The sequence below is a fragment of the Bufo bufo genome, chromosome 2 (genome assembly GCF_905171765.1).
Source record: "Bufo bufo chromosome 2, aBufBuf1.1, whole genome shotgun sequence".
NCBI lineage: Eukaryota > Metazoa > Chordata > Amphibia > Anura > Bufonidae > Bufo > Bufo bufo.
In genome coordinates this window covers 451,785,737-451,807,976 of record NC_053390.1, presented here as the reverse complement: position 1 = coordinate 451,807,976, position 22,240 = coordinate 451,785,737, and the positions used below count along the sequence as shown (strand labels likewise).

The 22,240-nt window shown below is 44.9% G+C and overlaps 1 protein-coding gene across 1 annotated transcript; it reads left to right on the top strand.

Moving 5' to 3' along the window:
• Nucleotides 1–383: 383 nt before the first annotated feature.
• ATP5F1D (ATP synthase F1 subunit delta) lies at nucleotides 384–21,259 on the top strand. Its single transcript, XM_040417564.1, has 5 exons — nucleotides 384–592; nucleotides 6,663–6,816; nucleotides 8,328–8,416; nucleotides 20,354–20,482; nucleotides 21,181–21,259. The coding sequence occupies exons 1-4, from the start codon at nucleotides 470–472 to the stop codon at nucleotides 20,474–20,476; spliced, it is 489 nt and encodes a 162-aa protein (XP_040273498.1). The 5' UTR covers nucleotides 384–469; the 3' UTR covers nucleotides 20,477–20,482; nucleotides 21,181–21,259.
• Nucleotides 21,260–22,240: the final 981 nt, after the last annotated feature.

Sequence of the window (22,240 nt, the reverse complement as noted above, 5' to 3'; positions counted from 1 at the left end):
AACACACTTCATCCCTTTACTGCCCCCTAGACCACCACAATTAACCCCTTCACCACCCTAAAATACCCACTTAGATTAGGGGTTAACCCAACACCTGACAAACCCTCCAATATCGGGTGTTAACCCCTATATGTCCAAGAATCTATTAGGGGACCCTCTGGAGCAGTACAGACATAATGTATTAACCCTTCCCCACCACAGCTCTGTTCTCCATACTGAGGGAAAGCTGCCAGTAGCGGCGCTGGATGGACTAGACCGATAAACCCCAGAGCAGCCCTGCAGTACGCCGTCCTATCACGCACGCGGCCTCTGATGTAGCTCACGTCGCACGCCGGAACTTGTAGTTCCTGCAAGGTCGTGGGCGGCGCGTTACAGTCAGGGTCACACTACAAGTCCCGTCATCCCTTGCGCGCCGGCCTAACTTGTTATCCGGTGTCCTTGCTTCGGTCACAGTTTGCCCGGCTTCACCATGCTGTCTGCCCGTGGTCTTTTGGGTCTCCGCCGGGTAGTGCTGGGTCACATAAGATGTTACGCCGAGGCTGCACCGGCTGGCTCACCCGCCATGAGCTTCACCTTCGCCTCCCCTACCCAGGTTGTATGCTGTAGCGTCTATGTCCTGTGTGTCCTTATTCTACATGTCACAGTTTCGGGGTGGCAATCAGCCTGGGATTATGAGGGCATCAGTGGCACTACCGCCTCAGTGTGAATGTGACCTTACCCGGTAGTAATATGGTCAGGTGGGTATTGTCCTTCCTAGAACCCTGGCCCAGTGTGCAGGTGTTAGGTGCAGAGAATGTGTCCCCCTGTATACTGGGCTTCTCTCAAGGTCACTGATGCAATGTATTGTACCCAGGATTCTAACAGAGGGTTAATGGCGGAAGTGCTCAGCCATAAAACTGTCTCTGGTCACTACTGCCCCCCCACAGAACATTTACCAAAATCTAGAATACGTATATCCAGAAAGCGGGTTCAGCGCATGGCTGTATTATGGCATTGTATGTGTGACGGCAGAGTACCTGTCATGTGTGCTGTCAAATAGCGGGGGTGCTAGGAGTCCAATCCCCACTGATCTCCTATTGATGACGGATCCTTTAGGGTAGTTTCACACTTGGGGCAGAGGAATCAGGCAGGCAGTTCCGTTGCCGGAACTGCTTGCCGAATCCGTCCAAACGTATGCAAACTGATGGCATTTGTAAGACAGATTCGTCTTTGCGGTGTCATTTGGAAAAATGGATCCTCCATTTATTTATTTTTAACATTTATTTTTTTCGGTCTGCGCATGCTCAGACAGGAAGAACTGATCCGGCATTGCAGTATTTTGAATGCCGGATCCGGCACTAATACACTTTAAAGGAAATTAATGCTGTTCAGTCAAAAAGACATCCTGATGCATCCTGAACGGATTACTCTCCATTAAGAATGCATGGGGATAAAACTAATCAGTTCTTTTCCGGTATTGAGCCCCTAGGACGGAACTCTATGCCGGAAAAGAAAAACGCAAGTGTGAAAGTAGCCTTAGATAGGTCACCAATAATTAACTTTCAGGATACCCTTATTAAAGTTGAGTGGGTGTCTAGGGTTAGAAAAGCTTGCCCGCTTCCAGAAACGGTTCTACATCTCTCCAAGGGTATGGCATCTCATCTAAACTAGAATACCATACCACAACCTGTGGACTGTGTGACACTCATTCTGAAGCCTCTTAATACTGTACAACTCATCTTAACGGGGTTTCGCTGAGGGTCTGCGCTGATCAGCTGTTTGAGGATGCCCCGGCACGCGCAGTTGCCCTCTCCAGCTTAGTGATATCCCGTTCATCGTCACGTGGCCTAGGTGCAGCTCAGCCCCACTGGGGAAGTGAAAGGGGCCGAACTATGATACCATGCACAGCCCCGCTACACTATGTACAGCACTATGAGCTGAGAGAACGCTGCGGCGCTATTGTTGGTGCCTTCTCAAACAGCTGATCAGCGGGGTCCCGGGTGTCAGACCCCCACTGATCACATACTGATGACCTATCCTGAGGATAGGTCATCACTATAAAAGTGTCAGAAAACCCCTTTATTCTAAATTCTGCCCACATGATACTTGGCTGAGGACTATTAGACCTATGGTGCTCGATAGGTGGTAGCTTCATAGCTCAGTCTACTCCTTGTATGTAAGTTTCTAACATTTCTAGGCAATCTGACATCGAGGGCTGTCCAATGTCATACAACCCCGTCTCATGACATCAGGATGCATGTATTTTTGAATACACTTTCAGTACCTTCAGTTGAAGTCAAATTTATTCAGCCTCTGCAATTTAGGTTTACTAGCCAGATTTACATAACTGATATAACAAGTGGTTTCTCCAAGTTTAACCCAAATTGACAATTTTAATGACTACTGCCATCTGAGAATGATTCAACCCCCTGAATAGAATCCCTCATAAGAGCACACATTTACATACCAATGGGGTCGTTTATCAAACTGGTGTAAAGTAGTACTGGCGTAGCTACCCACTGCAACCAATCAGATTCCACCTTTCATTTTGGACAGCTCCTTTAGAAAATGAAAGATGGAATCTGATTGGTTGTTATGGTTAGAGATGAGTGAATTTCATATTTTGAAATTCGTTCACACTTCGTTTGTTGGTTAAAGGTGAATTGCGTTATGGATTCCGTTACCACGGACCATAACACAATTCTATGATGGAATGCATGCCGTCATAGAATTGCATTATAGTCCATGGTAACGGAATCCATAACGCAATTTACCTTTAACCAACAAGCGAAGTGTGAACGAATTTCATAAGCGGAAATTCTCTTATTATGGGCATCCAAGCCAGTTCTACTTTACACTACTTTGACAGATGACCCCACAAGTGTAGTCACAAGCACATCAAGGGCTTCATTAGTGGCATTGGGTGAGCAAGAGAGTGGTCCAGACACTAAGGCCCTTTGCAGACGAGGTCCGCAGAGCAGCTCCTGGCCTGACCTCCCAGCACTGACAGGATTCACATAGCATTATATTGATTTATGATGCTATGTAACCCTTACAGTACTGGAATGTATTGTATATAACTGACAGCATTATGCCAGTGTTATCCAATATATTCCAGAACTGTAAGGGTTACATAGCATTATATTGATTTATGATGCTATGTGACCCCCGGCAGCGCTGGGAGGTCAGGCCGGGAGCTGCGTTGCGGACTCACTGCGGGAGGAACGCTCGTCTGCAAGGGGCCTTAGTGTCATGTTTTGTTTTTTTGGTAATGTGTAGGGACAGAGATGGGGAGCATTTTTCCAAGGCTTCTTTCTTTTCGTCATAGGGTCTCAATACCATAAAAAAAGCTTCCGTTTTGTACCCATTCATTGTCCCATTGTCCCATTGTCCAAGGGCACAAAACGTAACTGAACGGAATGCTCCAAAATGCATTCCGTTCTCATACCGGAGAGCAAGCCACAGCATACTGCGGTTTTCTTTCCATCCTGGGATGCGCATCCGTCATGACCCACAATGCAAGTCAATGGTGACGGATCCGTTTTCTCTGACACAATAGTAAACGGATCCGTCCCCTATTGACTTTCAAAGGAGTTCATGACGGATCAGTCTCGAGTATGTTAAAGATAATACAACCGGATCCGTTCATAATGGATGCAGATGGTTGTATTATCAGTAACGTAAGCGTTCTTGCTGAACCCTGCCGGACCCAGCAAAAACGCTAGTGTGAAAGTAGCCTAATACAGTTTATTTAGAGAAATCCTACATTTATAGTACAAAATTGGCCCAGAAATGTGCCTCTCTTTATGAGCATTGCTAAGACACATCCGTCTTCCTAAGGCCTCATTCAGACGGCCGTAGTGTTTAGCGGATCTGCAAAACAGATACCGGCCGTGTGTGTTCAGCAATTTGCGGACCGCACGTGACCGCAACCATAGTAGAAAATGCCTATTCTTGTCCTCAATTGCGGACAAAATTAGGGCATGCTCTATCCTTGCTGCGGATCGGAACCACGGATGCGGACAGCACACGATGTGCTGTCCGCATCTTTTGCAGCCCCATTGAGATGAATGGGTCCGCACCTGTTCCGCAAAATTGCGAAATGGGTTGCGATTCGTCTGAATGGGCCCTAGTGCAGTGCTGTACTGACTAGGAAGACTGGCTGGGCTGCTGCCCCCTCATAATGGATAATAGATTAATATCTATAACCAAAATACATATTCTTCTCCCCGCCATGGCCTGCACTGTCAGTGAGTGCTTCTGCTGTATTCCTGGGGCGCTGAGTAACTAACCAGCCGCCAGGAGATGCATGTTGGGAAGAAGCTATTCTACAGTATATAGCGGCAGTTATAGTATACTCATACTTAGAGTTTTCTACTATAAATGTACAAGTGCTCTTTATTTACTATAATATTACAAAAATGTTCCCTGTCTCTGTCCCTACACATTAGAGGAAAAAACAGTCACGCCAGTTAGACTTTGAGACAACTGCTTAGCACAAACAAGGAAAAGGATACAAAAAGATAGCACAGGCACTGAATGCTCCTTGAGATACAGTTGGAAGCATGGTTTGTAAGTTTAATATATTACCTGGATGTGGCAGAAGAAAGAAACGGTCACCATCTGCCACCAGATTCCTGAGGAGGTAGGTGGTCTACCCTCCACTGACTGCAAAGGACCTGAAGCAAGATTTGCTGGCAGCAGGCACTGATGTTTTAGTTTAGGCTCATGTACACAGCCGTAATTAGCCTGGCAAACTCAGTCCTTGTGTCAGCCGCATCTCCCGGGCCCACCGCAGCACCCCTGACCTGAGCTGACTTGATGACGTGAGTACACTGCAATAGCCCCACAATCAGAGACTTGACTGTATTAATAAACCTAATTTGCAATGGGTTAATTAATTTTGAATGCAACTGTATATCGCTTGTGTATGAACATGTGAAGTGTGGTGATGTGACCCCATTCGTAGTGCTGCTTGGAAACGGTGTGAGGTCACGTCCATTTGCCTTCTACAGTAGCCATTTGTATCCCGTATTGCTGTGCAGACCTATTGACTTGAATGGGTCCGCGATTCGCAAGATACGGCTAAAGACCCCCCCCCCCCCCCTTCCTTTTTCTTGATTGACGGGGCCTGGCGTCAGAGGTGTCCTCTCACCTGGCTCTGTAATCGATAATGAACTGAACAGTGCAGGTGTGGGATGGCAGTGCCAGGTGAGAGGACACATCAGACATTAAGTAGAGGGTGGAGTGTCTTGGGAAGCAAAGGGAGGAGCTAAGGTGCACCAACTGGCTAGGGCCTCCCTCATTGCACTTAAACCTTAATTTTCATATACAGTAAAACAATGATTCTTTCAAAACGGTGCAATGAGTTGGGGGTAATAAATGCATGATTTCAATCTGCAGGGTTAATCCTACCAAGCATTATGCCTGATCCTGCTGCTGTTGATGCCCTTTGACCAGTTCGTGACCCCTGCTGTACATGTACGATGGAGGTTGGCACTTTAAAAATGGTGCGTGCAACGGGAGGGTTTCTGCTGTTTGAAACAGCAGAGGCCTGGGGCGACTGTATGCGATCAGCCATAATGCTGATCGTATACATTTAACTCGTCATATGCCGTGACCACAGCATCTGAGCTGTGCAGACACGGGAGCCGCACGCTCCCGCACCTCTAACAGCATTCCCCGGCAGGGACCAGTGAAGCTGTAATATCCCAGTGATGGCTTGGAGCCTCAAGCAAGCTCGTTACCCATCACTGGTATATACCAACACAGGCCAGCAGGTGGCAGCACTGTATTGATAGATAGTGAATGGTGTGTTCTGTGATTGATATATACCCATCACAGAACACAGTAGGGAATCTAATGATTACGTTAGTCACCAAGGATGACTTAAAGTTAAAAAAATAAATATATATTTAACTCGCCCCCTTTCCCCCAAATCAACAAAAAAAAATGATATGCATTGCTGCATCAGAAAACGCCCGTGCTATTAAAATATAACAATATTTATCCCATACGGCGGGGAAAAAAAGGCTAATTTACAGGTTTTTTTTGTCACTTCACCTCCTCAAAAAAAAAAATCATAAAAAGTGATCAAAATGTCACACACACTTTTAAACTGTATCACTGAAAAGTACAGATCACCCTGTAAAAAAATGAGCCCTCACATAACTACAAAAAAGTTATAGGGGTCAGAATATTGTGATGAAAAGAGAAAATAATTTTTTTTCTGTGGCAGAATTTCCAATTCAACCCCATTTGGAATTATTTTCCAGCCCCCCCACTACATCATATGCAATATTAAATAGTGCCATTAGAAAGTACAGCTTGTCCCGCAAAAAAAAAACAACCCTGATAAAGCGCTGTGAATGGAAAAATAAGTGTTATGTCTCTGGGAAGGCGGGGAATGGAAAATGAAAATGCAAAACTGGAAAATTGCAAGGTCCTCTAAAAGTTAGAGGTTCTCCAGGATTTACATATTCATGACCTATCCTCAGTGGAGGAGTTGCCCACGGCAACCAATCAAGTAGCTGATTTCATTTAGAGAAATTAAAGATGGAAACCTTCATGGGTTCAGGATTCAGCTCTATTTCATTGATGGCATGTTTGTATTGGTTTCTTGTATTGTAGTGTATTTAGTGTCATGTCTGTGGCTGTCATTGTGACCAGTGTCTTCTCTGCAGGTGTTTTACAATGGCGCTAATGTGAAGCAAGTGGACGTTCCCACAACAACAGGAATGTTTGGAATCCTTGCGAATCATGTCCCCACCCTACAAGTTCTCAGGCCTGGCCTTGTCACAGTGTTGAGTGAAGATGGGGCCACAATCAAATACTTTGGTGCGTATACCTTATGTGCTCAACCTACAGACCATGTAGTTTAGTACAGAAGTGCAATAAATTACATGCAGGTATATCTTCAGAATAGCATTTGTAGGCTTTAGCTTGCCTTGAAAGATCACTGGAAATACCTATTTTATAAAACAGGAAAAAGCTTATGAAGTTTATCCTCAGGATAGCTCATCGTTATCTGATCGGTGGTGGAGAAACTCAAGGAACCCCCACCATGAAGCCTTTTTATTGTATGCAAAGCACATTGCCCTACATGGTATATTGGCTGTGCTTGGTATTGCACCTCGGTGCCATTCTCTTGAATGAGTGATGGGTGTGATGTCACTGGCCTAGAAAGAGACCACGGTGCCCTCCGAAGAGCCACAGCACTTTCCAGAAGCTCATCGTCGGGTGTGCTGGCAGTCTGACCTCCACCGTTCTGATAATAATGACCTCTATCCTAAGGATAGGTCGTCCATTTTTAAATTCTGGAAAACCTTTTTAACAGTAATTTACAAATGGTTAGTTTCAAGTACATATGTATGGAGAAATGTATACTTCTGGCATTCGCTGCATTAGTGACTGCTGAGCTCACAATATAAGTGACTCAGACGGATCACTTAGTAGCTCATTTATATGGAGGGAAGCGTAGGTTTTAGCCTGGATGTGTTTAACATTGTTTTTTGTTAACCCCTTCCTGACCGCAGTTTTAAACAGACACCCAGGGCTATTATCGGCGATCAGGGGGAACTGTTCATTGTCTGCGATAGCATGGGACTCTGAAGAAGCCCATGCTGTTGTAGTTCCTGTCGAACCCTGCAGGTGTCCATAAGAACATGGCAAATCTGCAATGCATTGCAATGTAAGGGAGACGCAATCTAATAATTTCTTCTTAAAAAATAAAGAAAAAATCGGTCCGTTTTTTTTCATCGCTTCACCTCCCCAAGAAATTTGAATGAAAAGTGATCAAAAAGACATGCACACCGCAATATGATATCAATAAACTACAGATCATCCCGCAAAAAATTAGCCCTCACTCATAGAGCTCAGTAGACGCAAGTTATATGGCGATGAAAAGAGAGAAAAATTAAATTTCCAAGAAAAACAATATAAATGTGATATCATTGTAATCGTACTGACCCGGAGAATGAAGGGAACAGGGCAGTTTTACTGTATAGGGAACGCTATAAAAGCAATACCCATAAAACTAGCTAGAATTGTGTGCTTTTTTTCCAATTCCACCCCATTTGGAATTTTCTTTCAGCTTCCCACTGGATCGAATGCATTATTAAATGGTGCCATTAGAAAGTACAACTCTTCCTGCAAAAAATGCAGGGAGTAAAAACGAATGCAGGGAGTAAAAACGGAAACTCAAAAAACCTAAAATCCTCTGGGGATGAAAGAGTTAATGATCACTTAGGATCTCTAAAATAAAAAATCTGACTATATATTGGTCATGCTACTAAAAACCTGTTTTAGTGATGTAGAGATGTTTTATAACGGTGCCATCTTCTCTCTAGTGAGCAGCGGGTCGGTGACTGTGAATGCAGATTCCTCTGTGCAGCTGTTGGCTGAGGAAGTAGCGACGCTGGACATGCTGGATGCAAGTGTAAGTAAAGCCAGTGCCACATAATCCCTCCGTATTGTCCTCATTACATACGGTAGAGAGGAGACCAGTGCTTACATACAAATCATTGGTCATAATTCTGCCCTGCTCAAACATCGTGCACATGGGACTACTTCTGTGTCAAAAGAACATGGTCTCCTCTCATTTCCTTATCAAGCACATTGGATGCAAGGAAAACTCATAAGGCTAGTTTCACATGTGAGGCAGACTGTTCCGCTAGAGAACTGCCAGCCAGAGTTCTCCGGTTCCAGAAATGCTGCATGCCCGCCGGAACCCATCTGTCTGGCAGAGATCTGGTCACTACCAGGTAAATATGCCAAGAATTGGTAAGACAAAAACCACTGCATGCAGCTGTATTCGTCTGGCCAATTCCCAGATTTTTTTTTTTATATATTATTTTTTTTAGTTATGGCAATCTAAAAGGGTTTTCCAAGATTTAATAACTGATGACTTCTCCTCAGGCACCCTGGGGACCCCACGCCGATCAGCTGTTTGAGGCACCAGCACTCCTGTGAGTGATGCAGCCTTCTTGCAGCTCACCAAGCACAGCACCGTTCATTGTATAGTGGCTGTCCTTGGTATTGCGGTCAGCCCCAATAACTTCTATGAGGCTGAGCTGCGCCTAGGCCACATGACCGATGAACATAGTCACCGGCCTAGGAAAAGCTGTGAGGAGCGCTGGTGCCTTCTCAAACAGCTGATTGGTGGAGTCCCGTTTGTCAGCCCCCCACGGATCCTCTGGCTAGTTCATCAGTATTAAAATATCAGAAAACCCCTTTAAGTTTGTTTGCCTCAGTGAGAGACCATCCCAGAGATGCGTCTTTATCTTCTTCAGGGTTCTGTTCTCCCTAATTGGGTGTAATAATAATTTTCATTTGTATAGCGCCAAACTATTCTGCAGCACTTTACAATCAGTGGGTACAACCAAGATCAGGCATCACATACTATCAAACTAATCAACTCATACAGTAGAAGTCAGGGCCCTGCTTGCAAGATCTTACAACCTATGAGGAAGCAGGGAAGGCACAAAAGATAAAAACTGCTGTTGTGCACAGTGTTCCAGACATCTTAACTGAAAAGGGGAGTACATACAGTGTGAAGCTGCATGAGCCGGTCACCAGTGTATGGCACTGCTTACTGTTAGGCTCCCAACATGATAAAGTACTCTGCATGTTTTCTGGTAGTAGCCTCATCCTGCTCATTACCACTGGTCTGTGTCCTGAGCCGCTTGTGAATTAGGAGTACCTTGTATGCAGTCTCACAGACAACTCTTGGCATTGCTGCTTGAGTGGTGGTCTGGCCCATGATAAAGCTTCAGAGTGGTAGAGGGCAGTGGGGATGGGTAGGATGATGGCTCTAACCAAATATGCATTAACCTCAGACAAGTTATTTTTTGAAAGTTGAATTTTTAAACAATTTTTGCATTTTTTTAAATTTACTTTGTAAAAATTAGGAAAGGTAGACATGACCCGGCATCAAAGTCTCACCCTTCATTTATGTAAAACTGACAGAATAGTTGCTGGAACAGATATGAACAGTCAAGTGAGTTGTCCTGCGATTAAGAAATATCAGTCACTTGGGGAAGTATTTGCCAGTTAATGGCATCTCATCACAGACCATCCCATTAAAGAGGACCTTCCACCACTCCTGACATGTCTGTTATAATATCCCCATGCATTCCCCATGTAATAATTCTGGAGCATGTATTTTTATGGCTCTATGGTGTGCCATTCCTTTATCATTTCTACTAGAAGTTATGAATGAATTGCTAGCAGTCTGCAGTAAGGGTACAGAGGGGTGGTAACAAGTTGGAGGGGGTGTACAGACTGCACAGACTGAAAATGGCAGCACTGATTGGATATAATGAGTCTGTGCAGGTACAGCCCCCAACTGGTTACCTCCCCCTGTACCCTTACTGCAGACTGCTAGAAATTCATTAATAACTTCTAGCTGAAATAATAAAGGAATGGCACAACATAGAGCCATAAGAATAGATGCTCCAGAATTGTTATTACACAGGGAATGCATGAAGCTATTAAAACAGGCATGTCAGGAGTGGTGACAGGTCCTCTTTAAAGGGCTTCTGTCACCCCCCAAAAGTCATTTTTCATTTTTGGGCTAATTAAAATCCTTTTTATAGTGTGATTATTCAATATATAGTGCTCTTACCTTTATCCGTGGCTTAGTTTCTTTAAAAAACGCACTTTTATAATATGTTAATTACCTTGCTACCAGCAAGTAGGGCGGTTACTTGCTGGTAGCCGCCGCATCCTCCTTTCAAAAAAACGCCCCCTCCTCCTGTTGATTGACAGGGCCAGCGAGCGCTCTCCTCCTTTGGCTGGCCCCATCAGCATTTCAAATCCCACGCCTGCGCCTTACGTTTCTTCATTTGGCGCAGGCGCGCTGAAAGAGGGACGTTCGCTTCCTCAGCACTCCCTCAGTGCGCCTGCGCCGATGACGTCTTCTCTTTCGGGTTTAGATGTGACGTCATCGGCGCAGGCGCACTGAGGGAGTGCTGAGGAAGCGAGCGTCCTTCTTTCAGCGCGCCTGCGCCGAATGAAGACACGTGAGGCGCAGGCGCGGGATTTGAAATGCTGTCGGGGCCAGCCGGAGGAGGAGAGCGCTCGCCGGCCCTGTCAATCAACAGGAGGAGGGGGCGTTTTTTTGAAAGGAGGATGCGGCGGCTACCATGCATTTCTCCAATTGCTTTGCTAGATTTATTTCTTAGGGGGCTAAGGGGTGTGCACTTTATCAGGGGGCATGTCCTTTCTTCTGCCGCTGGTGGCAGTTGACTGATGAAACTGAGTATGTGCTTCCATCTCAATGAGCAGGACAGAGAAATTAGAAAAGGAGCAAACAGCAGGTGGTGCTATACAGACACAGGTTATTGAATATTTCACTGGCTATACTGGATTTTTTATTACACGCAATTGCAAAAGTATTCAGATCCAGGTGCTGGTTTGAAAACTGTAGAATCCTTTTCTTGGGACGACCCCTTTAATATCAGAGCTGCCAGCAGGACACCGTATTCCCACCCCCAGTACACGACCATTCAAATCTATGGGCATATCATGGTAGGCCAAGTAGGCCAAAGCGAGTGGCTTTTTAGTCATTCTCCAGTCTGGCTCATAAAGGATCGCCTCAGGCAAAGCCCCTGCTCGGTGACATCCATGTTCCCCAAAATATCATATGGATTCAGGTTGTGTAAAACTGTCCCTAGTTGTCTCATCCGAACAAAATGTAGCCCTGGGCAAAAGTGGGGCCCCAGATGCCGAAATATCATACCAACAATACAGTCACATACTATGGTCAACAGTCACTATAAAATGACCAAAATAACACTAATACCATTGTACAAGGTCCAAATATACCAGAATTACACACCTTGACCACATATTGGCACCACATACTGACTGAAAAATACCACCACGCAGCATTTCTGATTAAAAACACACATTTTTGAACTAATATGTAAATTAGCTTTTAAAAAATCACTGGCATTTCACACCGCTTTGCATAAATCAATATTACAGGTGAACATGAAGTCTGAAATATGTCTCCTCAAAGAACAAATGCCTGCTCTCTGAGGGATTAGATCCTATTGTTCCATAGAAGTCTGTATAGAAAGGAGGAAGTGTAAAGAGGAATAGACGGACACAACAGACATGACTCAGCAGCCAATACTGAAGAAAGAGCTGTACTGTGGTAGCCAGCAAATAGACACTGAGAAGATTCCTCACTGGGTGAAAGGCTTTAGGTTAAAAGGGAATTTCAAATCCAAGAAGGACAGGATAGTCTGGGAGTATGAGCTCATGACTACATTTGACACACTCTGATCAGGAATGAATGTGTCGCATGGATTTATGTCCTACATCTCCCTTCAGACGGGGCTCATCGCATTCATGGACTGGATCTATATCGGGGACAATGAAACCTTCACACTCGCGTTTGGTGCGGATCCGTCTTGGATCTGCACAGACGGATCCGTTCAGAATGGATCCATTTGTAGCCAAAACGGATCCGTCTTGAACACCATTGAAAGTCAATGGGGGACGGATCTGTTTTCTATTGTGCCAGATTGTGTCAGAGAAAATGGATCCGTCCCCATCGACTTACATTGTAAGTCAGGACAGATCCGTTTGCCTCCGCATCGTCAGGCGGACACTGGTCCACTGATGCATTCTGAGCAGATCCTTTTCCATTCAGAAGGCATTGGGGCTGAACTGATCCATTTTGGACCGCTTGTGAGATCCCTGAATGGGTCTCACAAACAGAACGCCAAAACGCCAGTGTGAAAGTAGCCTTATCTGTAACTGCTACAACAATTTACTGCTACAAATGTGTGTTTCCTTTTCCCGTCATATTGATTTGCTTTTCATCTGTTATTTCATCTACCTCACTGTTCCCATGTACCGTATTTTTCGCACTATAAGACGCGCCGGCCCATAAGACGCTCCTAGGTTTTTGAGGAGGAAAAAAAGAAAAAATATATTTTTAACCAAAAGGTGTGCTTTTGGTGGGTTTGAACTAATGGCGGTCTGTGCATGACACTATTATGGGGGATCTGTGGATGAGGCACTGTTATGGGGTGGGGTATTCGTGGATGGCACTGTTATGGGGTGGGGGGATTTGTGGATGGCATTATGATGGTGGGGGGGAGCTGTGGATGGCATTATGATGGTGGGGGGCGGAGCTGTGGATGGCATTATGATGGTGGGGGGCGGAGCTGTGGATGGCATTATGATGGTGGGGGGCGGAGCTGTGGATGGCATTATGATGGTGGGGGGCGGAGCTGTGGATGGCATTATGATGGTGGGGGGCGGAGCTGTGGATGGCATTATGATGGTGGGGGGCGGAGCTGTGGCTGGCATTATGATGGTGGGGGGCGGAGCTGTGGATGGCATTATGATGGTGGGGGGGGGGGGGAAATCTGTGGATGGCACTGTTGTATGTGTCATCCACAGATTCCCCCCCCCCCCCCCCCATAACAGTCCCATCCACAGATCCCCCCCCCCATCATCATTATCCCATCCTCAGATTCTGGCCCTGCCGCTCAGCATGTACTGTTTTATACGTAGTGTTAATCATCAAATCTAAACTGAGTAATGATGCGCTCCCCATGTGTACCGTACTTACATGTCACGCTGCTGTAGTAAGCACTAGCAGGCAGGCCGGGCAGCCATAACTCACGGAGGTCAGCCGCCCGGACTGCCTGCTAGCTGCTAGTGCTTACTACCGGAGCGTGACATGTAAGTACGGTACACATGGGGAGCGCATCATTACTCAGTTTAGATATGATTAACACTACATATAATACAGTACATACTGAGCTGCGGGGCCAGAGTACAGTGCCTGCACGGCCCCGCCGCTCTCCCCGCCTACTACAGCCCCTGCTCACTAATACATCACAGTCTGCGATGCTGCCCCTGCGTCTTATGGGGCGAAAAATACTATTTATGGGTATAAATATGTGAATATTCAGATGCTGTGTTTTAACATTTCTGAAGAGACCCGAGGAGTCTCGAAAGCTTGCAATTTTAGCATTTTTTTTCAGTTAGCCATTAAAAGGTATCAACCACAAAAAAGCTATTTTTTATACCAGTAGCCATTATTAAAGGGGTTGTCCGGGTTCAAAGCTGAACCCGGACATACCCAGAATTTCACCCAGACAGCCCCCTGATGTTAGCAACAGAGCATTTCATGCTCTGATGCTTTTCTTTGTCCTACGCTGAATTGCGCAGGGCAAGGGCATTTTCAGGAGATCCGGCGACGTACCGGGGCTCTCCGTAACGCTGCCAGTCGGGCTTTAGCACTTCCCTAGTCTTTAAAATGGCTAGGACAGCGCTAAAGCCCGCCCATCATAGCCGGTGACTTCACCGAGCGCACTGCTGCGCTGAAGCCTCTGCCGGACAGTGTGTTATTGTAAATAAGAACCCTTGCCCTGCACGATCCTGCAGGGCAAGGGAGAGCATCGGAGCAGGAAGTGCTCCGATGCTAACATCAGGGGGTCTGCCTGGGTGAAATTGAGTGTGAGTCATGGAGCATATTCTGCTGTCTGTGTACTCTATTGGCAGATATCATTACAGCCTATCTCGGGGTCAATTGAGAAGTAAAGCTTGCAGAGGGTTATCAACCATGTACACACGGCAGCTTATTTCAGTTGTGAAAGTGTAGGTATGTGTACAGAGAACAGGTATGATTCCCCCCCCCCCCAAGCACCCTAACTCGCCCACTGTTCTCTTCAAGCCACTCCCTCTAAGGCTACATTCACACGGCCGTTTCCAGAACCATTGCAGTCTATGGGGCTAATCACACGGCCGTTATTTTAACGTTCAATTTTTTTTCAGTTTTCATGGCAGCCCCCATAGAAATTAAAGGGGCCGTTCCGTTATGCAGAAGTGCACCCGTCTAACACTTTTTTATAAACTAGTACACTAGTGCAGTATGACCTTTTTAGGGGTTAAAAAAATTATTCACCTCATCCACTTGCACGTGCAGAGGTAGTCGCTCTTCTTTTGATTCTGAAGGATCTGCGCTCAAGCATGATGACGTCACCATGGTATCGTGCTGGGAGTGCGTGGTGATGTCATCACACTTGAGTGCAAGTTCTTTGGCAGGTCCTTCAGAATCAAGAGCAGAATCAGAATACAGCTGAGAGCCACTATGGGGGGACATTATGCATATTACAGGGTTTAGGATTTTACTTAAAAAAGCCAATGAAATTCTTCCATTTTTAACTGCCATAAAAATGGATGCAAAACGGCTATTAAAAAAACAGCCAACATATGGCCAGAAAACGGAGGCAAAAATAGTAAAAAAAAATGGTGATGAAAAACTGACATATTGGTTCAAAAGCATTAAAAGGAATATAGCAGCATGGGAAAAAGTTAGCCTTGCGTTCACAGTATAATAAAACTAAGTAATTTGACCCCCCCCACATACACACAATCTTTTTTTTCTTTTTTTAAATTTAAGGTGTAATCATCAGCTTTAGGGTAAATGCACACAATCAGAATTGCATCCGTGCGGAAAATCTGCATCGTAGGTCGTGTATAATGTATTCTGAGAATTTTGAAATTGTCATGCACACGATGCAAATTTTTTGTCTGTAGATTTTGACCTACAGTGCGGATTTTATAATCCGAAACCTGTCAATTTATTTAATTTTTCCTTACCGGATTTTCTCCATTCACCTCAATGGGGAGAGTAAAATCCGCACCAATTGATGCGGATTGACCACACTGATTTCCCTGCGAACACCTGTGGATTACAGTGCGGATTGTCTGCACATAAACCGTGAACGTGTGCATTTACCCTAATCTTCAGCCCCCCTCCAGCCCTTATCTTTATATTTTTCTGTCAATGTAGCCTTATGAGGGCTAGTTTTTTGTGGGATGAACTATATTTTTAGTGCCACCATATTGGGGTACATATAACTTGTTCATTGACTTTTCTTATTTTTTTGTTGGAATGGAAAGGGGAACAATTCTGCCATTTGTTTTTCACACTTTAAATTTCTGACATTCACTGTGTGGCATAACTGTGGGTCAGTATGATTATGGCAGTACCAATACCAAATATGTATTGTTTAATAATTTTTTTTATTTTATACTTATGCACAATATTATGTTGTATCATTTCCCTATATCAACAAATTCCAGGACTATCTCTTCCTGGGAAGGTGACCACCAATCTGGGCATTGCCACCTGAGATGTGGGAGCAAGGCTTGTGTTCCTGCGTAATTAGATAGCTCTGCCTTTTAGGGGTCAGGGGAAGTTGGGTGACAGCTGGTAAAGGTGGTATTGGTGGTCACCAAACTTTCCCAGGTAGAGAGTGACAATCCTATATTCACAGGGGATTTTTGATAGAGGGAATTGATACGGACTAGTGAGCCAATGTGAGCTTATAGAACCATGTAACGTACGGTCCGTCAGTGTGAGAGGAGGAGTGAATCTCAGGGCCTATCTTCACTCTCCTCACTTAGAGCCCAGAGCAGACCTTAGTATGTGGACAACAACGTTCATAAGATTTGGTTCTCATTCTGTTTCTTTGGTATGTGTGGCCTCCTTCCTCACAAGTGGAATGCCGATGTGGTCACCCCCAATTTCAGTAATGCACGGTTTCTTAATAGATGTATTAATAGCCATACTACAGAGAGCTGGTGACCACAGCAGTCTCTATGCGGGTCACGGCTCTCTGTGGCACTGTCGATAGTAAGTCCATTATGACACTGGAGCAGACATTCATCATTCAGTAAGGCAGCCGCTGTGCACTGCCCAGCTCCTTTGCTTGTTAATAAAGCAGTTCCCTCTTTACTCTTGCTGTGGGGCAGGGGCAAAATTCCATTTCACAATTATGGGCAAATCCTAAGTCTTCCTCACACAAAAAGTTAAATTAATCAAATTACTTTAATTAATCAGCCAGCCCCATCAGACATTATCTTTGGTTAAATTGCTAAGAAACTCCCTTTACTGGGGCTTTCTGGGCTTTTAACCCCTTCTCGACATCCCCCGTACATGTACAGCGAATCTCGGGTCTGGTAGCCGCACAGGAGCTGAGCGGGTGCAATAGCTGCCAGGTTTTTGCCGTTTTACATAGCAGACATCTTGAGGCATGTTCGTGATCCGAAATAATGCTGATCAGACTTTTAACCTCTCAGATGACGTAGTCAATTGCAACCGTGGCATTTGAGTGGTCTTTAGCACTCCTAGGGCCCGAATGGCTCCCTTGCGCCAAGATGAAGGAGCTGTTTGGTTGCTATGGCATTCTTGTGCCCTCTGATCTGAGGCCTGCCATAGAAGTTTCTATGGAGCCCTGCCTGTGACGAGGCTCCATAGGAACATGGCCAACCTCCCAGAAGCAATCAGATAATCCCATGACTTAAAGGGATTCTGTCACCAGATTTTGGCCTATAGAGATACGGACATGCACGGCTAGATCGCCGCTAGCATGTCCGCAATATATGTGTCCTATAGGGCTGTGTGGTTTTAATTTCTTTAAAAAAGGATTTTATAGATATGCAAATGAGTGTTAAATGTGTCCAAGGGGCTGCACTAACCTTACTTGTGCCCAGCCACGCCCGCCTGTGAAGAAGCCCAGCACCGCCTATGTCCTCCGAATCTCCTCCTTTCATCGATAGATAGCCGTAATCTCGCGATGCGCGAGATCACGCATGCGCAGTTTTTTCCCTGAGGCTGATGCCAGCACAGGGAAGGAGCACAATACCGGCACTGCGCATGCGCAATCTCGCGCATCGCGAGATTACGGCCATCTATCGTTGATGAAAGGAGGAGATTCGGAGGACATAGGCGGTGCTGGGCTCCTTCACAGGCAGGCGTGGCTGGGCACAAGTAAGGTTAATGCAGCACCTTGGACACATTCAAGACTCATTTACATACCTATAAAATCCTTTTTTAAAGAAATTAAAAGCACACAGCCCTATAGGACAGATATATTGCGGACATGCTAGCAGCGATCTAGCAGTGCATGTCCGCAGCTCTATAGTCCAAAACCTGGTGACAGAATCCCTTTAAAGTGTGCAAATGAAAGTCTAAAAAATGTTTTTAAAAATATTTAAAAAATCGAATCAGCCTTTCTCAATATTAGAAATAAACAATAAATGAAAATCATTGGCATCGCTGCATCCCATAAATACTTGAACTTTAAAAATATTAATGTATTTATCCTGTATGGTGAACGCCCTAACGTCAACATCAAAATGGCTGATTTTTTTTTTGATTTTTTTTTTTTTCTGTTCGCTTCACTTCCCACAAAAATTAAGAAAAAGTGATGGGTCATACACACTCCAAAATGGTATAAATAAAAACTATTAATTGCCCTGCAAAAAATGAGTGCCCATCCAGCTCCATAGATGTAAATATGAAAAAATTATGGGGGTCAGAATATGGTGATGCAAAGGATATTTTATCCAAAGTTTTATTTTTTTAAGTATTAAATGTGGTATAGATAGCTGTAATCATACTTACCCAGAGATTGATGGTAACTGGTCAGGTTTACCACATGGGAACGCTGTAAAAATGAATAGGGTCATTTATCAAAGTGGTGTAAAGTAGAACTAGCTTAGTTGCCCATAGCAACCAATCAGATTCCACCTTTCATTTTTGATAGCTCCTTTGAAAAAGGAAAGGTGGAATCTGATTGGTTGCTATGGGCAACTAAGCCAGTTCTACTTTACACCACTTTGATATATGAACCCATAAAACCATGGCAGGAATCTCCCCCCCCCCCCCCCCCCCCCCCCCCAATTCCAGCCTCGATTTTCCAGGTTCCCACTACCTTGTATGCAATTTTAAATGGTGCTATTAGAAAGTACAACTTGTCCTTCACAATACAGGCCCTCATATGTCTGTGAATAGAAAAATAAAGTTATGGCTCCAGGAAGGCAGAGAAAAATGACTTCAGGAAAGGGTTAGAAGAAACCCGTCCACCTTCTGCACTGTTGTGGAAAGAGTTTGGTCAGTACTTAGAGTATTCCGGTTTTGTAATACAGATGACCTATCCTCAGGATAGGTCATCAATATCAGATTGGCAGGGTTCCAACTCTTGCCACCTCACCAATCAGCTGTTTAAAAAAGGGCTGCAGCGTTAGTGTAATAGCACCTTGGATCAGTGATTGGCACTGGTGCCTTTTCTGCGTTGGGTCCTAAGTTCAAATCAGACAAAGTACTCCATCTGCTGAGTTTGTATGTTCCCCACGTGGGTTTCCTCCGGGTACTCTGGTTTCCTCACACACTCCAAAGACATACTCATGGGGAACTTACTGTATTTTTCGCCCCATAAGACGCACCAAGGTTTTAGAGGAGGAAAATAAAAATCATAAAACATTAGATCAGACAACCAATCAGACCCCCAATGTTACTCACCTCAGCGCCCCAATCAAACCCCCAGTGTTAATAAGACCCCCCCCCCCATGTGAATAACACCTCTGATCAGACCCCTAATGTGAAAGACCCCCCCCCCCCCCAGTCAGACCTCTGATCAGACCCCCAATGTGAATGGGGCCCAGACCTCATATCGGCCCGCCATTGTTTCTAATATTCCCATTCAGACCTTAGATCAGACCTCCATGTTAATAAGTTCTCCATGTCAATCAGACCTCAGAGCAGACAAAATTAAATCAACTTGCCTCTCCTGCTTCAGACACTGACACCGGACCTGAAACCTGTGCTCTTCCTGGTCTTCCTGCTGCGCTGTGCTGTGACCTGATGTCACACATCATGAGGTCACAGAAAGTGCCGACGTCCTCACACTGCGCGCTCCCCTCCTACTACTGTATCCTATCTAGAGGATAGGTCATCAGTTACAAAGAGTCGGATAACCCCTTTAGAGAGCACCTGTCAGCAGAATCAACTCCATAAAACCAGACATACTGCCTGGTTGGGTTGATCCTGCTGACTGATACCAGTCTTGTAAAAATTGGTTGGAGCGTTCCTGAGATTTTTATTCTTTATACAAATGAAGGTTTCAGTACAGTGAGGGGTGGCCACTCAGTGCACCTCAGCGCCTCAGATTTCCACTGCTGGCCATGAAAGCACTTTGCATAGAGAATAAATGTCTTTTTTTTTTTTTTTTTTTTTTTTCTTCGGAACATGGCAACAGATTTTCACGAGACAGGTCTCATTTTAATCAGCAGGATAAACCCTGCACGGTGGTATGCCTGGATTAATAGGGTTGAGCCTGCTGAGTGATGTTTAATACTCAGACTTTCCAAAACTGTCAAGCGAGACAAAAATGGTTGGTATACTGATTGAGTTTGTCCGTGTGATATTTGACATGAAAGACCTTTTTGTAGGGGTAGAGATGGTTGTGGGGAATATTTGTGTATGTTCCCTTCCTGTCATGTATATGACTGTGGAGAACAGTGGTAATAGTGGCTTGTATTGTCTGCTCTTCAATAGACTGCAAGGTCAAACCTGGAAAAGGCCGTGGCAGAGCTGCAGAGCGCCGGAGATGAGGTGGCAAAGGCAGAGGCACAGGTTAACCTAGAGGCTTGTGAAGCCATTGTTAAAGCCCTGGAGTAAGGGCAGGTGAGTGGGTTTATTTTTTCTTTTCATTTCCTCATTGCTTGTCGTCTACTACACCTTTGTGCTTCTCTATTCTAGATATGCGTTTTGCTGTGTGATCAGACTGCTCTGTATACACTGCTTCCTCGTACTTGTAATCTCTAGCCATGAACGGGTTTCCCCTTGAGCATGGCTTTAACCTCTGCGTCTTTTTGCTGTGCTCTTCCACCCACTTGTGACACATCACTCACCCACCTTACATCTGGTATCCCCTCGCTATGCACATGCGGACCTGCTCTTTCATTCTGTGAATGTAGATGTTCTGCATACCGCCCGCACATTCTTCGTCCTGCCATCTTCTGCATGCATCTACATAGACCTTTTAACTTGTAACATGAAAGCTCTCAGTTTCTCTTAGGTTAAGCTTTTCAGTATAGCGCTATGTAGAATGCAATCTGCACTGGTGTGCCGTACAATAGGCAATAAAACGCACATCTCCATCCCGCCGCTGCCGGCCAGTAATGTTTTTGTGCCTGCTATTCTTCTAATGAGTCTCCTATAGCTGTAATTGGCTTTCCACGCAGAGCATGTAGTTTTACCACAAGGTGGTGGTAATGTGATATTTCTCATGCTCAACCATATAGAAGCACAAGGGAAGTATATTGGTTGCTCTTATTTTTATCTTTTTTTTTTTTTTTTTTTTGTCTTTCTTTCTTTTGCAGGGGTTTTGTCTCGCATACACCACAGTTTCTGGCCCCCATCGGACCCCCCCCCCCCAATAATAAAAATGTTTAAAAAAAACGGACTGTCTTGTGTGTTTATAGTGCTGTTTTACATTGCCTAACCTTTCCTTTTTCTGATGCCTTCTGAAGTATGGGGAACCATACTGTTTAAAAGATCACAGGTAGCTATGTGGGTTGACCTAAAACCTGTATTCATTTCAGGCAGCATCTTACACCTAGATGATTATTTAAAATGATAGTCATGCTTGGCAAACAGCTTAGACGTGCGAGGCTTTTAAAGCAGACATAAATGGCACCTTACATTGTAGATTATCATGCGTTCTTGATTTGCAGAGTCTCTCTCCGTCCCGTCCCCCCGCCAGCTTTCTCCCTATTACGGTGTATAGGGAGAAAGCTGTCAATCAGTGGATGGATTCTGGGGGTAGCCTGTGTATCATGAATACATTGGGCACCCTTCCTGACACTGCTGGCATCACACTGCAATGATTAAACTGTGAGTTTCTCCAGAATGCAACCTTTTTATGCAGGAAAAATACATGGCTGTAATAATCAGCTTGCTCGGCAGTGCTACATTTGACAGTGAAGACCGCTTCCCTTTAAGATAACAATACACGTGACATAGCTGTTGTTCCAATCTCCTCTGACCTCCCCATAAACATGCTCCATTGGCTCAACTTGGCATGTATGCCTATTTCAATGGGTAGAGGGGAAATAAGCTCCTGCTAGATGCTTCTGGTGGTGGCTTGTCTCCTGCAGGAACAAAGGATCAGATCTTTCTTCCCCTGACATTTTCTCTTGGATTTTCTGGAGGGCCTGGATTGTGGCAAAATCTGCCGGTTTGGCTGAATTTAGGGCTGTATTACACCAACAGATTATCTGACCAATTTCTGTTTCAGACCAATTGTTTGTGTGTTTAACAAAAGATCTGTGTGTAAACAGCCATCTGACCAATGAATGGTCAGGAAATGTCAGATAGGGCTCATGCACACGACCGTATGCTCTCATATGAGTGCGGGACAATAGTCCAGCGGGCGGCCCG

What these genes read in the sequence shown, in the direction of transcription:
- ATP5F1D (XM_040417564.1), top strand. Translation starts at nt 470, where the DNA reads ATGCTGTCTGCCCGTGGTCTTTTGGGTCTCCGCCGGGTAGTGCTGGGT. An exon ending in GGCCACAATCAAATACTTTG is followed by an intron (nt 6,817 to 8,327) that starts GTGCGTATACCT and finishes TCTTCTCTCTAG; the next exon opens with TGAGCAGCGGGTCGGTGACT. An exon ending in TGGACATGCTGGATGCAAGT is followed by an intron (nt 8,417 to 20,353) that starts GTAAGTAAAGCC and finishes GCTCTTCAATAG; the next exon opens with ACTGCAAGGTCAAACCTGGA.